This window comes from Mesocricetus auratus, unplaced genomic scaffold (genome assembly GCF_017639785.1).
Source record: "Mesocricetus auratus isolate SY011 unplaced genomic scaffold, BCM_Maur_2.0 Super-Scaffold_100006, whole genome shotgun sequence".
Classification (NCBI taxonomy): Eukaryota; Metazoa; Chordata; class Mammalia; order Rodentia; family Cricetidae; genus Mesocricetus; species Mesocricetus auratus.
The window spans coordinates 98,380,545-98,398,969 of record NW_024429190.1 but is presented as its reverse complement, the minus strand read 5'-3'; the positions used below and the strand labels follow the sequence as shown (position 1 = coordinate 98,398,969).

The 18,425-nt window shown below is 47.8% G+C and overlaps 1 protein-coding gene across 10 annotated transcripts in view; it reads left to right on the top strand.

The window, feature by feature from the left end:
* The window catches only part of Arhgap22 (Rho GTPase activating protein 22), a 148,760-nt gene that overhangs the window by 45,793 nt on the left and 84,542 nt on the right, over positions 1-18,425 (top strand). For 9 of the 10 annotated variants that reach the window (XM_040747724.1, XM_040747727.1, XM_040747725.1 and 6 more), the window contains one exon: positions 6,949-7,148. In XM_040747724.1, coding sequence (XP_040603658.1) covers positions 6,949-7,148 — 200 coding nt within the window. Of the gene's footprint in view, positions 1-4,013; positions 6,871-6,948; positions 7,149-18,425 lie in introns of those variants that run through there. The other variant, XM_040747721.1, reaches the window with a different exon arrangement.

The following is an 18,425-nucleotide window of genomic DNA, read 5'->3' as shown; positions in this document are numbered from 1 at the left end:
AGGGAAGACAAAAGGAGAAGGGGAAAGAGAGAGGCGCGGTGTCCTGTGGTGAGGAGAGTGCCCTAACTTTAGGTTACCATCCTCCCCGGGCCTCGCGTACTTCAGGGTTGCTTCCCAAGTCCAGTCCGTTCTCAAGCCTGAGCTTGTCCATGCTGCCTGATTCAGAGCCTGGCTTAACTGTTCACAGAACTGGATAAATTGATTAAAGGAAGTGCTGGGAACAGGAACAGTGGTTATTAATAAATCATATCAGTGGCTGTTTTCCTTGTGAGAAGCTCCGTGGGTCTGATAAGTAATATATGCATGATTGATCATCTGCGGAGGAAAACCTGTGCTGGTGTGGCTGTCAGCGTGGCCTGTGCAGGAAGAACCTCTCTGAGGAATTGCAGGCCATTGGAGTTGCTCCCCACTCTCTGGAAAGTGGCTTCAGTGAGGCCTGCTTTCCATTACCTGGAGCTCCCAAGAGGGCTGGTGTCTGCAGCTTGACAATCAGGGTGGAAATCTCTCCCTTCTTTGTATTGACATACCAGGGGACACACATGCGATAGCATGCTCAGCCATACAGTCACTTGTTACCCATATCTGCATCCATTGACCTGTTTCCAGGGAACTCAGCCTTCCTGGAGAAGCCATCTGGCATCTGTAGACCCCACCCAGTGTTCTCAGGAGGGCCCATCTATGCTGATTAGTCCCTGAGACTGTTAAGTTCCTGCTGTCAGCTGCCCTGCCCAGCATACTAGAGGGAGGAAGAAAAGGCCCATGTTGAGAAAAATGAGCAAGTGTCGGGTTCTGTTGTAACAGAGTCACGAATGCAGCCCTAAGACAGCCCATGGCTTCAGTCCCCACTGAAGACTCCAGAGGGGTCTATGCCATTTTCTGTGGAAGCATGGAAGGTTCTAAGTGCCTCTCACAGGTGACCCGAAAAGAAGAGTTTATGAGTGGACAGTGGAGACTAAGCCAACTCCTCACTCACAGGGCCACCACTGCCTGCCAAGTCTTTAGTTAGATATATCTGGCAATCAAAACACAAAAATCCATGCATTTGATGACTTAATTTTATTGAACTTGATTTTCTTTAGAGGTGGACAAATTGATACCTGGAAAAGAAAACTCAGTAATCAAAGGGACATACCTGTCCCCTCTTCTCCTGGGTCCCTTATCAGACCACAGCAGAATACGGAGGTCGTGTTTACTTTCTTCCCATCATGGGCATCATCTTCACCTCCTCAGAGCCACTTCAGCCAGTGTCTGTCTAATCCAGCTCTGCTATGCCTGGCTGGCTTGAGCAGAGACAAGGTCAGGGGAGAGGGCAGCCACGGGAGCAGAAGGGTCCCTTCTGTAGTTGATGCTATTCTATCAGACACAACCTCTCTCTTCCTTATCAGGGGCCACACCCAGTCCAATTAGACAAAACATTTATTCCAGATCTGTGTTCTCCAAGGCAGGACCACTAAACTAGTAGAGACCCCTGGCAATGTGCGCCGGATGCCAGGAAACAGAAGGGACAGCCTTTCCAGGGCCTTGGGAAGACTTTGGGGGGAAGATTGAGGCTGACGTGGACAAGGATAAAGACCTAAGAACCTAATCCCTTCATGCGTGTGGCTCTCCCCATAAGGAGTGATGAGTTAGGCATCTCCTACAGGTAGTAGAACCGTAGCAAGGAGTTCCATTTGATTAGCCATCTAGAAGAAGAAAACTAATGCTGTCATTTTGCACCTACTAGGTTCTGGAGTGTACCCTCAAACTGTACCAAGGTAAACTCTTCCTTCCTTAAGCTGCTTTTGCCAGAAACTTTGCCACAGCAACAAGAAAAGTAACAATATAGGAACTTGGCACCAGGAGTGGGGCTGTAATGCAGAAACTTGGTCCAGGAATAGGGCTGTAATGCTGAATGCAAAAGTAAAGAACTGATTTTTTTGGTAGAGGAAATTTCAAGACAGGGTAGCGTTCAGGATACATTATGGTTACTACTCACTCCTCTTCTCTAGGTTTATAGAAAAAGACACCAATGAATGGAGGTGGGAGGAGATACAAAAATATGCTATTTGGCAGAAAGGAGGAAGTGTAAAGTTGCAGACATGGCAGAAGAGATTATTACTACTGAAGAGAAATCTACATCTCTATACTAGAACAGTGTGAAAGGTGCCTTAAGGATAAGAATCCATATATCAGAGGCTATGTCTTCCAAATTAATTTCAGAGGCGATAGCCTAAACTGAAAATGCCACTTGAGGAGGTTGTGTAGGCTTGTGCCAAGTTTTCAAATTGCTGCTTAAGCCAGATGACGTGTGTGGGGGTCATAGTTTCTACAATGAGGCCCCGGAAGCCCATTGTGTGAAGCTATCAAGGTAAAGCCTATGTTGAAGTAGAGATCTCAGGATTTTTGGAGATACTAGGACCACAAGAGATCCGCCAAGGAAAAAACTGCAGGCGCAGACTAAAGCTGGCCCAAGAGAGATATGGCAGAGCTTGAGGTACAAGGCCTCCCTTGCCTAAATGATTCATTGTGATCCCCAGTGATGGGCATGGAGCTGTAAGATTTGATGTTTGCCCTACTGTGTGTTGGTCATGTTATGGTCTAATCTTTTCCTTGCTATGTCCTCACCCCGCCTTTTGAGAATGTTTAGTCTGTGTCACTGTGTGTTGAAAGTGTGTGACTTGTTTTGATGCTCAGGGGCTTAGAGTTGAGAGGTTTCCTGAGTATCAAAAGATACTCTGTGCTTATACTTTGATGTGTCAAGCTGTTGAAATTTATGAGGGTTTTTGAAGTTGAACTGAATGCATTTTTCATTATGAGATAGCCATGAGCCTATGAGAGTGAGGGGCATAAGATAATAGCTTTATCACAGTATCCATTTTTTTCTCTGTGTAGCTTTTGGAGCCTGTCCTGGATCTCACTTTGCAGACCAGGCTGGCCTCAAAATCACAGAGATCCATCTGCCTCTGCCTCCCGAGTGCTGGGATTAAAAGATATGCACCACCACTGCCTGGCTTTGCACAGCATCTTTTGGTGTCAGGTTGACAAGGACTTTTGATGGTTAATTTTTCTTGTCGAGACAGAGTTTCTCTGGGTAGCTTTGGAGGCTTCGTGGTCAGTATTAACTGCCAATTGACAAGATTTAGGAGCACATGGACGTCTATGAAGGAGTTCCTAGATAGGTTTAACTGAACTGGGAAGAATTACCTTTCATCTTGGTGGCACCACTCAGTGGGCTGTGGTCCTCCACTGGCTCATAAATGAAAACTGAGCTGAACACCAGTATTCATTACCTCTGCTTTCTGACTGAGAGTACAGTGTGACTGACTACCTCATGCTGCTGCCATGGCTTCCCCGTTGTATTAATCAGGATTCTTTAGAAGAACAGAACTTATAGAATTATTATATATATACACATATTTATTATATAATGATTTTATATATGTAATTTATTAGAATGGCTTACAGGGTGTGGCCCAGATACTCCAACAATGACTGTCTACCAATGGAAGGTCCAAGAAACCAGTAGTTGTTCAGTCCATGAGATTGGCTGTCTCAGCTGATCTGGAATCCCAAGAAGTAAGGGCTCTAATGCCCGTGAAGGAGTAGAGTTTTCAGGAAAATGAATGTAATTGGAAAAGATCATATTAAGCGAGGTAACTGAGACCAGAAGAACACACATTGCATGTTCTCTCTCATTTGGTTTCCAGCTCTAAGTCCTCAGAGTTGAGTCTATGGCCTGGAGTAACTGCAGAAACCAGGAAAGTGAAAGGGGCCGTGTGGGAGCGAGAGACAGGGGGCTAATAGACATGAGTGATTTGAAGGGAAAGTGGGGCCTGAAAGCAGAGGAGAGAGAGAAAGGGAGAAAAACAAAGAGGAAGAGAGAGGGAGGTACAGACAAAGGAGGAAGGAGATCGATAGATAACAGTAAAGATGTCTGAAAATATCATAAGGCATCGTATTATTTTCCACCTACCTAAATTATATATATTAACTGTAAGTCTGTGTACACATATAAATATACATTCATACATACACACAAACCTGCACATACACAGACATGTAATATAAATGAAAATTTCCTATCTGGGCTGTCAATGCTCTCCTTAAGAGCATAGGATTCTATAACAAAACCTCATCAGCAGGCATGAAAAGGCCCTTTACAGACGTTGGTCAGGGTTGTCCAAGAGACTCCCAAAACATCCTATTGCTGTTGGCCTTGACTGCCTCCCAAGTGCAAGTTAAGACCCTGCTATTGAAGACACCATGCATTTCAGGTATAGTGCCCAGAGGCTCCTGAGCTGGATGTGACCTGAAAGCCCTCCCCATGAAGACCAGCTTTCATGATGCCAGGAAGCTCCGTGCAGGCTCCCGAGGGAGGGAAGCAAACACTATTCTACCTTGTTACGATGCTGCGTTAGTCAGGGTTATCTAGAGAAACAGAATTGGTGGAACTTGTTAAATTTGTTAGAGTGCCTTACAGGCTATGATCTAGCTAGTTCAACAAGGCCTGTCTACCACGAGAAAGCTCAAGAATTCGGTTAAATATATTAGAGTGCCTTACAGGTTATGATCTAGCTAGTTCAACAAGGCCTGTCTACCACGAGAAAGCTCAAGAATCTGGTTCAGTGCCCGAGGCTCCAGTCTCAGCTGATCTTCAGTGTATAACAGAATCTTGAAGATGTGGGCTCTGATGCCAGCCTAGGACTGGAATCTCGAGCAAGAATGAGAGCAAGCAGGCCATGAGAGCAAGCTCCCTTCTTCCACAGCCTTTACATAGGCGGCCACCAGAGGCTGGCCCAGAGTGAAGGTGAGGGTTCCCACCCCAGAAGATCTGGGCTAAAAGTGTCTCTTCCTACTTCAAATTTAATCAAGGAAAGCATTCCTCACAGGTGTGCCCAACCATTGTCATTTTAGTTAATTCCAGATGAAGTCAAGTTGACCACCAAGAATGTGGCTATTACAATTCTACCCCTTGTCAACTTGACACACAGTCACGTCTCCTTATGGCATGATTAACTTTCAAATGAAGACAATAACCAGGTCATTATACAGCCTAAACGTGATATAACTGTCACACATGGGTCGTAATTACGCTTGACATGCTATAACTGTCCCTCATACAACTGCAAATGCATTATAAATTTAGGATAGGTGGTAGTGTTGCTTGAGGGACATTCTTTCAGTAATTCTTCTTGTACAAACTTAAATATGATAACCATGGGTACTCTATTTATTGATGTTTCATTGCATGATAGAGAAATCACGGAATAAAAACACGTATCTGTGCAAACACATTCTTAGCAAAATACGACAGAAGCACTCATGTCAGTGATAATCCTGACTGGTTTCTGCAGCTGGTCACATGTCCTTATCTGGTATTTACAACTACCTTCCTCTCCTACCCATTCAGCATTTCCTCCACCTTCTACAAGCACCTCAGCAGGTCTTGGCTCCTTTCCTGGAGGAGTGGCCTATACCTTCATTCCTGAAGGGTCTGGGGTCCTTTGTCACCCTGCCTGGATTAGACTGCTGTAGTTTCCCATTGACTTTAAACACAGGACATGGTAGGACCAAGAGGCGCCCTAACGCATCTCCTGCGCTCCAGACAATCTTTCTTGCTTCCATCATGAAGAAGCAATCCAGGTCAATCACCCCTCCCAACACTTACTCCTTTCTTAGTCTCTTGGCTTAAGGGCATCAGAAGCTCAAAGCCTGAGGGGAGGAGGGAGGTGGGGGTGGGGTCTGAGCTCAGTGGAATGTTGTTGTGTCTCCTAGCAGGAGTGCTCCTCTTCTGGAACCAAAACTTCTAGGCCAGCAGAACCTAACGTCATAGGAACAGGAAGCAAAATGTTCCTAGTTGGTCCTTAGGGGTGATAGTGAGTGGAACTATTCCCTTGTCCACCCCCTTGACTCCTGGACCTGTGGGTCCTGAGGATGGGAGGAACAGTCCCATCTGGCAGATGCTGACTCAGAGCCTATAGTGCCATCTGGGGAGCCCTGCCCCAGCCCTCCAGGCTGCTGCCACATAGCCGGCACTGTTACCGGCTGTAACTGTGTCTTCAAAAGGCCATTTCATTTTTTCCTATTAGACCAGCTGCTTCAGGAGGGTGGGAACATGGCAAGGCCAGTGGGTCCCACGATCGAGGGCCCACTGTCACATGACTCGAGTTTCATGGTCAGAAGCTGTGTGGGCTACCATGACTGTGGATAAGGCGTTCTGTAAAGTCCACGGGGGTGTTTGGCAGGGAAAGGCAAGGCCGTAATCAGTAGGTTAGTGTCTATAAACTGTGATCAGGGGATATATGTGCCGATCCTGTGCCAAGCAGCACAGGTGCCAGGCCCAGCAGCCAGATGGGGACAGGGTGCAGACCTGTCTGAAATGCAGACGCAGCGTGCTCCGTGTCGGGTGCTGCTGGGAGTGAGAGGCGGCTGTGGGAAGGAGCGAGGCTGTGAGACTCCCAAACACTGCTCAGATCTCTCTTCAGTTTCCCTGGAGAAACTCATTGCGTGGGATCACCATTCTCCCTTAGTGTGGGGGCAGTTCTCACTCCCTGTGAGCGCAGGGGCAGCTGCTGTCCTCGCTGAGTCAAAACACGGCTGAGACAAGGCTGGCTAGATCGGTACCAACAGCCAAGAGACGGCTCTTTTGAATTGAATCTTTAAGATTGAGTGGAACCTCGCCAGCAGCCAAAGCCAAGATCTGAATAGGAGAGAAATGGAGAAAAAACGAAAACCAAAATGTCTGAGCTAGGAGGGTGGTAGTATGGAAATTAAGGAATTGCTGTCCCTGGATGGGACTTATCCACAAGGAGTATACCTGGAGTAGTGGGGAATTTTGGATCCCGGAGACACAGCAGAAACCAATGAAGGAAGGCTATATACCACCCCCAGGTGCATAAACCAGTGGGAAGGGTGCAGGGCGTGAGAACTGGCTTCTGTCTCCACACTCACTGTGTTCTCGGCTTCCAGCTCGCTCCAAGAGCCTGGTGATGGGGGAGCAGAACCGGAGCCCGGGGAGGTCCCCGGCCCCCCACAAGCTGGGCCCTGTACTCAAGGCCGGCTGGCTGAAGAAGCAGAGGAGCATCATGAAGAACTGGCAGCAGCGATGGTTCGTGCTACGTGGGGATCAGCTCCTCTACTACAAAGACAAGGACGAGAGCAAGCCCCAGGTAAGGCATGAAGGCCCTGGGTCCCTTGGGCGTCGCGTGTGCCGGGACAGCAAGGGGGCGGGGTAAGTTCAGAGTGTGAATGCAGGCAAAGCCAGCACCCAAGTTTGGGTCTTAACCCCGTGTGTTCCCACATCGCAGCTTGTCTTTCTGGAAGACACTCCCAACTTCTGAAGTAGAAATGTTAACGCTGGCGGAGTACATCCCTTCCAGCTTAAAAACAGCGCTTCCCGTGTTCTGCTCAGATCCTTGGTGCTTCCAACAAAGCCACGCGTGCACATGTTTCATTCCCATTATCCGGACAAGTCTAACCTTACACTGAAATCTGAATCCCCGTGAAGCTGTATGTCTGATGTCTCTGCCTCAAATAGGGATTTTTCCCTGTACTACTGAGACCTCTCCATTCGGGTACTCAGAACACCTGGTCTTCCCACCCAGACCAGACAAAGTTTACTCTCTCAGAGCAGCTAGTGGTTTCATCTGTTGGCCGTGGCCTCATCACAGCTGGACCACATAGACACCAAAACAGAGTGCCGTGTTGTAGAGAGTCTTCCAAGACAGCTGGGCCTGCAGGATTGGGGAAATCCAACCCTTATAAGAGGTAAAGCCAGGGCTCTGTAACCCATGCTTTGAACCTCTATGGGCAATAATATTTCTAATTATATCTATGCTGAAATGGGAAAATTGTCAAGTTCAAAGTAAGAGAGTGAGTCTTCCACACCTTGTTACGTCATCCGAGAATGTCAGATGTGTCAGTTTGGCTTTGTGTCTTTTCCATGTTCCCACACTTGCTTTAATAGATATGGGGACTGGAGGGCAAGCTTCGTCTCACAGCCTGCAGGGATGGAAGGAGTCAGCCACAAGTTAATGACTTGGTGGCTTCAGCTCATGTATTCCAATGGTTGCCTCCATTCATGGAGGGTAATTCTGTTTTCTATTCTGTGGTAGTTGTGTTACCTTGCTTTCCAAAATATATTTGCATTCAAAATGAAAAACTGTTGCGTAGTAACGTGAATGAGTTTAATCCGCTGAACTATATACTTTACCAATGGCTACTATGGTGAACTTTATGTCATGCAAACTTTATAATAAAGACAAATATATAAATAAGTAGAACTGCTGTAAGAAGATGATCACACAGGTAACAGCACAAAAGGACAAACTCAGGATGGTGGACAAAACTGCAGTTAACAGATGAAGGTGGTTCCAGTCCAAACTGGGAAATCCTCATCTCATTCGGTCCTTCAGTTTTATACAGAAGGAAACCGACATCCTGAGTTCAGTGAGGCAGAAGGGAACTCTGGAGTCAAGTGAATCTGAAATGGATTTGAATTCCATCTTGCATGCTAAAATTGCATGACTTGGGAAAGTCACTCTCTTCTTACCAACTTAGGTTTTAGTTGCAAAATGGAACAACGACCAGAGGCCAGTCTTATCTCACTGAGTGCCTACACATGAGCTCCTGTGTCCATACCCTGCCTTCGCCCTCCTCCCTTCCAGACACACTCATCCCTCTCCCCCAGAGATGTGGCACAGCGCCATTTTTCTTCTGGCCTCCTTGACCCACCAATAGAGTTTCCTAACTGACCTATCCGTGATCTGTCATTCTGACATCAGTGACAATAACTATCAGGATCTCGAAGTCATGTGCTGGGCTCCTGCTCTATTCAGCCTGCATTGCTTCCTTCTGGAAGCTGTTCATTGTGATGATGAGTGATGCTAGGTGTTGACAATCCTGAGGAAGACCCCCTCTACTCCAAGCTCCCCCATGTGTTCCTTGCTGTAAACCCTGTAATACACCAGCCACCCCTACCTCTATCAGATAGCTCTAGGGCATGTCTATCCCAGAATTTCCCATTGCTGCCATCTTTTCCAGACCTTGGACAGCTTCTAGTGGGAGCAGTAATTAAATGGCAGTACCCATGCCCCCTAGTCACAGGCCCAGATGCATCAGAAGTCCTTATCCCCACCCCGGGTCAGTCCGGGTCCTTCACCTCCAGGGAGAACAGAGCCAGCATACCCAGATAGACACCAGCCTCTGCTCAAAGCTCCTCCTGTGACTCTCTAAGTCTGTTGACACTTACAGAGTGCTGGGACCTAACCACTGTTCCATAACCAACTCTGACTCCTGAGCCTCCCTCCTGCACCGGTTCCCAAATCGAGGCCACTGTTGTTAGTCCAGTTTGACATTTAGCTTCTCCAAATGTGATCTCAAACTACTGCCACAATCAACCCACAGACCTCTACCTAATTTCATGAAGTACATGTAATAGATTAATTCTCAGTGTCTGGTTCCTATAAAATATGTCCTGCTCCCTGTTCATAGTGACAGCACGGCCCGGCAGTCAGTACCCTCACGGCAGAAAGCCTGCGCCAGCTACTGTAATTGTCAGGAAAGGGTACATCCAGTCGCCTGTGATGTTGCCCAGAGCTCAGATGTCAGGATAAGCATCCGTCACAGCTCATGTCCAGGCTCTCTCTCAAAGCCTTTTCTCTTCTCCTCCGTCCTTCTCAGGCCAGGAGGGCCAGCAGCAGACAGCACAGAGATGAAGCCAGTGGCCAGGCAGAGGTGTTTTCGAGAGCCCCCATCCCTCCAGACCTCCTCTGAGCACGCTCCAGAGGTTTTCTAGAAGGCAGACCCTGCAGTTTCTCCAGCGAAGGAGTCCGGGGATTTATTGTTGTTCTTTCTGGGGTGCAGTCCCAGTGTCTGCTCTAAATGTTCTCTACTGAAGCTTCCTCACATGCTTTGGTGACCAGCTCTGTGCATTTCTGTTACTTAGAGACTTTAGTTATCCCAGGCCTTTGCCTGGGAATTTCTTGGCACTGAGTAGAGATGGACCAGGATGGAAACGGCAAGTATAGTCTCTGGAACATACGACTGAAAAGCAGTGATGCTATAGAAAGAGTCCAAAGCAAGCCACAGGACGGCAAGAGTAGGTGCTGACATTTTAGCACTCATAATAAATTAGGATAAAATAGATGTGTCTGCCTCTTAAAAGACTGGACATTCAGGAAGATTGAGCCTAATAAGTGAGAAGAGGAAAATAAGTAAAAGAATGGGGAAAGTCTACACCAGTAACTAAGAGCAAAAAGGACTGGGCAGGGTCCCCACAACCAGAATCTGAGGTGGGAACACACACTTCTAAATTCCTTCCTAGTTAGTGGGAAACAAAGTAAAATTCAACCATCTAGGTAAGGGCAACAGATGAAGAAAATAAAATGTGGCTGTTTCAACTCCCTAACCCCCCTAAGAGGTTACAGATATGGTTCAGAGTGAAGGGGAAGGAGATGGACTCTGATGCTGGCCAGACTGACCAGAGGCAGCTGGTGAGGGCTGAGCAGTGCCTGCAGCTTGCACAACAGACATGTCCCAGCAGGCTGGGGCTGCAGGGCTGGAAATGAAGCAGGAGAGGCCAAGACCAAGAGCCTAGGCTGAGAGTCAGCTTCAAAAACTACCTGTCACAGGAGCGTAAGGCCCTGAGTTCAATCCCCAGCACCCACATAGAAAGCAGAGTGCACATCTGTGACCCTGCCTGGATCCCAGGGCTTGCTCGGCAGCCAGTCTAGCTGAGTCAGAGAGCCAGCTCCAGGTTCAGTGAGAGACTGTCTCAAAAACTTAGGTAAAAAGCAACAGAGGAGGACACTTGGACATCAGCTTCTGACCTGAGTATACACTCCTACACCTGTACATATACACAGGCATGTACACACATACATACACATGTGCACACATACACAAGCATGCACACATGCACATACACAAGCATGCACACATGCACATACACAAGCATGTACACATGCACATACACATGTACACACATACACAAGCATGTACACATGCATATACATACATACACAATCATGCACACATGCACATACACATGTACACACATACACAAGCATGTACACATGCACATACATATGTGCACATATACAAACATGTACACATGCTTATACACACATGCACATACACATGTACACACATACACAAGCATGTACACATGCACATACACATGTACACACATACACAAGCATGTACACATGCACATACACATATACACAAGCATGTACATACATATGTACACATGCACATACACAAGCATGTACACATGCACCTACACATGCACACACATATACACACATGTACACATGCACCTACACATATACACAAGCATGTACACATGCACATATACAGATACACAAGCATGTACACATACACATATACACAAGTATGTACACATGCACATACACATATACACAAGCATGTACACATGTACATACATAGGCATGTACATATGTACACAAACATATACACACATACATATACAAGCATGCACACCTTCATGAAACACACACACCCCTATTAGAGCTAACATTGTGACAAAACGTCACTTGGGTGTAAGATTGTAAGTCTAGTCCCTGGGCAAAGGCGGTAGGAGGAGCATCACTTCAGACTGAAGACCCAGCCCTAAATGGGGGGTGCTATCTTTCCACTCCCCACTGTTCACTTGCCACTTAGCTTCCAGGCCCTTCAGCTAGGAGCAGCCTCCTCCCTGGTCCAGAGAGGAAAATGAAGAACTTTCAGGGCTTGCTAAGCGGGCAGAGGCCCAGGTGGAACACATCACACCTCAGCCTCTTAGCAGTAGAGGCCAAAATGGCAAAAGAAGCACAGACAAAAGCAGGAAGGGGAGGGAGGAGGAAGAGGAGGCCTGGGAGGAGGAGGAAGAAGAAGCCTCATATTTAAAATTCTTTGCCAGGCCTGGTAGTACAGGCCTGAAATCCTAGACACTCTGCAGGCTAAGGCCGGAGTATCGCAAGTTCAAAGCCAGCATCGGCAACTCAGTGAGCCCCTTTTCAAAGGGACGTAGTTCAGTGGGAAAACACTGGCCAGCTGGTGCCAGGCCCTAACATATCAGAACACAGAGAACTGTCTTTTACATCCTCTGAGAAAGACTGTAGGCATGGAGGAGACAGAGAACAAAACCTCCCTAAGAGGTCCAAGTGGGACACGTGAGAGAAGAGGAAAATTAAGGGAGGAGAATGACAGGCAACGCATCTGAGCTGAAGCTGGGGGAGAGGAAAGGGAACCGCGGAGGCTGTGTCCTCAGAGAAACACTGCGATGAGCTTCTTAAAGGGGTGCGGAGCTGATGAAGCAGACAGCGCTAGGGAGGTGCAGGAAGAGGGAGGAGGCGGGAAACACAGTCTCAGCTGTGCTTGGAACCCTGCAGATCACGGCTAAAGCTTCAGCCAAGACATAGTAGCATAAACATAGTATTGGGAAAAGAACGAAAGCCCCACTTAGGAGACAGTTGCAAGCGCAGATTCTGGCAGTGGCGGGGGAGGGTTGAACTTCCGTCTTGTGGAATTGTGGAGAGCATTTTATTCCTAGAATGACTTTGCTCTTCGAAGTCAGTGAACCAAAACTGAAATAATTAGTAAGGATTTTTTCCTAATGCAAATAAGCCAGCCCAAAGCCACCTGGTAAGGCTTGGGTTGGACCTGGGGATGAGCTATGAGGACAGCATCAACTAAGATTTATGTGCAGTATTATAACTTCTCACAGCATTCTATCCACTGATCCACCTTTTTAATGATTTTAACTTAGCCAATAGAGAACATAATGAAAAGAAAAGAAAAAATGGGACAGAGCCATGGGCCAAAAGTGTCCTCGGATAATTTGAAAAGGGTTGGTAAAGGACTCGACCTGTCACCGGGACTTCCAAGGACCACTGAGTCCCACGACGGCCTCTGTAGGCTTTGATCTAACGCTTGTGCTCAGAAGTGGGCATGGACAGTGTGTGCGCAGCAGCCCACCTCAGGGAGGAGCCGAGAGGCCAGAGCGTGAGGCTGGTCTTACACAGAAGCAGCAGCTATTAGCCAGAAACTGGATATGGCCCGACCCGGGTGCCAGAATCAATCGGCAACCTTCGTTCTGCCAGTGTTGGGGGATCTGCTAGGGCTGAGGGGCTCACACTCAGTCGCTGGGGAAGTCATCCTCAGCTGTACAGGCAGGAGCTGGAGGACACAGACAGGAGGCACAGGGACAGGGGCCCTCCTCGGCACTGGAGAAGGGGCCGGTGGGTATTGGGAACGGCAGGGCAGAGGGTGAGCAGCTGTGGAGCTTGAGGGACACCGGCGTGGCTTGGAGGCTGCAGGTTCCAGGTGGGACAGTTGGGAGACCACTCCCAAGCAGGCCGGTTTCTGTTCTGCCTTTCTGTTTATTGTGTTTTCTTTCCTCTTTTCCGGGATGGTGAGTGACAAGAGGCTGAGCAGTAAGCAGCAGTAGAAAATTGATTTAAAGTGTGATTTAATTTAGCATAAAAGCCTGGGGTTGAGAGAGGGAACACAAGATGGACGGGAAACAGGGCAAGTGGTGGGAGTGAGGTTAATACAATCAGAAATCTTTCAGGAAACTAATAAAACAAAACAAAATGAAACAAACCCGCAACAAACAAACAAGGAGTTCATTTTGCATTGGCCAGCTGCATGGAGCCTGCCCTGGGGGGTGGCTGGTACCCTGGGAGGTACTCCATTGAAGAAAATTGATTTTTTTCCCTTTAGTAGCAGTATCAGTTGCAAACAGCTCCTTGTCCTGTGTCCACTTCCCCCCCTCAGAGCTGGAACTCATCAGGCTTGAGTCTGCGCAGGTCCCATGAGTGTGCTGCTAGTCTCTGTGGAACATACTCATCTTAAAAGACACGGGAAAAAAGCTTAATTTTGTTAGGTATAGTAAACTAAGTAATTTATTCAGTTGGAATAAAAAAATTACAAAACAGGGAACCTTATGGGAGGGTGGGAATGTCATCCAGTCCCATAGCTTGAAGGTCATATGGAATTTCCAGCATATAGCCAGTCTCTGGCCTCCCTGGGACCATCATTGACCAAGCTTTTCAACCTCAAACAAACCCACTGGGAGCCCCTCGCTCCCACCTCACCTCAGAGAAGGGAGCATCTCACTTTCAGGTGAGGGATGTGGGGGCCTGACATCTTTCCTAGGCTGATAAGTATCCTGATAGCATCTAAAAGCAGGAACAAATCCAGCGAGAACTGTGTGGCAGGGAACTTTTGGCACAGTCAAAGGCCAGCAGGAGCCAGGGAGGATGCCCTTTGGTAGCTGGCTTGAAGCCAGTGTTTGCGCAGCTACCTTTCTTAGGAAGTTCAAGACCACCTGCGTAGGACCACAGTGGCTGGGCCCTCCCACATCAAGCAACAGTCAAGACAATCCCCACAGACATGCTAACAGGTCAGTCTGATCTAGGCAGTTCCTCAACCAAGACTCTCCTCTCGTGACTCCAGGCTGTGTCACCTTCACAACTAAAGTTGACCAGGACGTTTGCCATGGACACCTGGTGTCTGGGCTTCAAAAGGTTGTTTTACCAGAGTCACACATCTAAAGGAAAAAAAAAAAGGTTACTTTCTGAACTGGGGCTTCATAGCTCACTAACTCATAACCAGAAAAAGCATTTGTTGTGATTTAAATGAAAAAAAATGTTGAGAGCTGAAGAAATAGTTCCACAATTAAGAGTGCCTGCTGCTCTTCCAGAGGATCCGAGTTCAGTTCCCAGCACCCAAGTCAAGTAGTTTACAACTGCTGTAACTCCAGCTCCAAGCGGTCCCATGGTCCCATGCCCTCTTCTGGCCTCTGTGGGAACACACATTTTTTATACATTTGGAATACATTCTCTCTCTCTCTCTCTCTCTCTCTCTCTCTCTCTCTCTCTCTCTCTCTCTCTCTCTCTCTCTCTCTCACTCACACACACACACACACACACCTACATCTTTAAATAAAAAGGTTGGGGCCTTGCTAGAGGAAGTATGCCATTGATGGTCAGCCTTGAGGGTATAGCTTCACCCCACTTCCTGCTCCCCATCTGTGCTTCCTGTATATGGACAGAACATGTCATCAGCCGGGTTTCAGCTCCCAGCACTGTCACAGACTCCACTCACTGTGGTAGACTCGCTCCCCTTCTGTATCTATAAGCCGAAATAAATCCTTTCCTCCCTAAGTGAACTGCATCCAACGGAGCTTTAGCCAGTCACCCAACAGAGGGGGTCCATGGCAAGGCCCCAACCTTGTCTCTGTCATGTCTTCAGTTTGGTGGAGAGCACTAAAAGCCGAGTCCTGTGATTCCGTGGACCAGCAGGCTCGGAGCTGTGTCCACTTACTCTGATTTTCCCAGCCCCGCACTCTGTAGCCTCCAAGGCTGACCACTGGTACTCTTCCCTTCCCTGATCACGTGCCCTGCTCCCTGCGGCAGGCTGGTGGCATCTGCCCTCCTCTGGTCACCGGCCCTGCTTCTGGCAGCAGGCTGGTGGCATCTCCTCTCCTTTTGAACACAAGCTGGGCTTGTGACTAGTTAGCCACTAGAATGACCCAGAGGTGATGCTGCTTGCACTGAAATCCCCGCCCCGGAGAAGTCAAGCTGTGCGCATGTCTGGGCAGATCACAGCAGGACAGGGACAGGAGAGAATTCCCAGGGACCTGCCAGATAAGTGAGGTCTTGAACCTTCTGTCCCAAACAGCTACGCAGCTGTATGAGTGACCCTAGACCCTAGCCCTAACTGTCCCGAGCCTGGCTGCAGAATCATAATCACTGTTTTCAGGCCCTACATCTTGGGCGTGCTTTGTTATATAGCAGCGAATAACTGTAACGGTTTAGAAGTGATCGTACCCACTTTCCGAGACCTGCAAGATGTGCAGATCGGCTTCTCGCCAGATGAGGAAGCTGATGTCACACAGAGCAAGGGAGAAAGGGCTGGGGCTACAACTCCAAGAGACTAGTGTGACGCTGGAACTAACCCTGTCAGTTGCTGCCGTGGCGTGTCGTTTACGATGCTGTGGGAAGCCAAAGGCATGGCTAATGAGTTTGCAGAGCTGCGAGGGACGTTCTGGTCAGCTGGCATTGACAGACTGGGTTCATGGGAAAATCGTTAAGATAAAGTGGAAGGTCCTGCCTTTGGTTTCAAACAGCCGTTTAATCCCACAAAATGGAGCAATTTATTTAAGAAGTTGAAAACATATGCCAAGAATGGGGTCACATTCCACTTATTTCGGCATTTGGGAAATTGAGGTTGGAGAAGTATGAGTTCAAGGCCAGCCTGAGCTAGATAGTGAGACTCTATCTTTAAAATAAATAAATACCTGTGTTTTGTACCATGTCAAGGACAAAACATGAATAAAGTTGCTTTAAAACTTGTCTTAGCCTCTTAGTGGTGGTACACGACTTTAATCACAGCCAACCTGGTCTTCAGAGTGAGATCCAGGACTAAAAATAACTTGTCTTACACTTTCCTGAAGCTCTGGAGGCAATGGTGGCACTAACTGGACATATATTATAATAATTACAATTACTATAAGCAATAGTCATATGGGAATATGCTGCCACTCCTCTAGGAAAGAAAACTGTCACTACGCAGCCACTTTGCCATCTGAAACTGACCTCTGTGAGCTCCAAGTGGTGTCATGTGACTCAGGCAGGTGGGAGCGAGGGACTAGGAGTTCAAGGCCAGCCTGGGCTACATAACGAGACCACCTCAAACAAAGCCAGTCCCCAACTTTTATTTTTCCTCCAGTGTCTCCGATCACTCATAAGAAAAAAAAAAGCAGACCCTCTCGGTCTACTAATTTAATTCAGCACAAAGCTCCTGGTCCCTCTTACAACAGATCAATTCTTTGGCTTAAAGTTGAACCCAGTTAATTTACAGTAATACCTGGAAGGTTGTCTGGTAAATCATGAGCTTTGTCAATTATGGGGCAGGGAATTGAATTGAATGGCGTTGGAGCAGCAGGGAAGTCTACCTTACTCATTGTTTAACTGAGGGTGTCTTTCTTTGTGTTAGTGTTTAGTCATTCTAGTTCTTTAATGCATTTGGTAGAATACTGAATTATTGCTCATCAGCATAATTTAGGTGATGGGAGATGTCTTCTGTCAAGCTGGTGCCTTTTCTAGGCTGCCACGAAAATTAGGTATGTTTCCTAAAGAGTGTGCTGTGTTTGCAAAAGTTAGGAAGACTTCTGTCTACCCAGCAAAGGGCAAGCGGGTGTTCTCGGCTGCAACCAACTCCTCAAGTCAGGGGGGCACAGCTGGGCAGGTGAGTGACAAGTACTTATTATACTGTGCATCTCCAATTAGCCTGCCTCTCGGCTGCACCGAATACTCCAGAACATCAGCATTGCTGTTGGACTTTCCAGAAACACTGTGGGACCAAAGCCATTTCCAGCCAAAGGAGGGTCCCACTCGCTTCCAGGTGGTCCGTTTGTCTTGGCTGAGTCTAAGATGTATTCTGGGTTAAAACAAACTTCTTAAGACATATGTTCCAACACCCGTCTAGACTCTGGACAACAATGGGGTTTCCCATATATGCCAACAGGTTTGCCTTCAAGGCAGTCTGTTCATTTTATAGTGAATTAGTTACTTTTGAGTCACTGTAATAAAATAATGTAGTTAGAGGAAATAACTATAAAGAGATGTATTTGGGTTCACAATTCAAGAGTCCCTCTGCAGTGCTTGGCTCTGTTGCTTCAGGGCCCATGGTAAGGGAGACTGTTGTGACAGTGGCAGGGGGATTGTGTGGCAGAGGCTACTCGCTGCATGGCAGGTAGGAAGGAGAGAGGGAGGCACAAGCATTGGGGATAACCTCCAAGGCACACTTCCAGTGACCCGCTTACTTCAGCTAGAACTCCTTTCTGATGCCACCGTCTGGAGACCAGGTATTCAATACCTAAGCTTCTCGTGGGGGACACTTCACAGCCACACCATAACATGGGGTGGGAGGGAGGCGGCTGGGAAATGTGTTGCAACCAAGAAAGTATGGTAAGAACAGTGGGATAGAAGGGCAGGCCTGTGGTCCAGTGCTGTCCATATGAGCATTGGAGAGACTGTCCCCATGGGTGCCTCGAGGTGGGGGTCAAAGATAAGACAGCACCACCAAGGACTCCCATATCTGGCTCCAAACCCAACAGGCTGGCCCTGCAGAACCGAGTGTTGAGTACAGGAGCAGGTATTAACACTGATGCCCACCTGAGTCCTAAATCAGAGGAAATCCTTGTAAGGTGTTGACAGCCGGCAAAGAGCCTCTGGTTTCCAGAGAAGCCTGAGCTGATGCCTGAGGATGCTGGCTGTCTCTGAACTCAGCTGCTTCAATTGTGACATTGCTAGCACACACCACGGATGGCAGGAGGGACTAGGTTAACTCAGCTTCCCCCAACGCCTCCACTTGAAAAACCAGGCATGTCAGGAGACAACCTTCCACCTTATCCAGTGCGTCAAGAAGGTAGT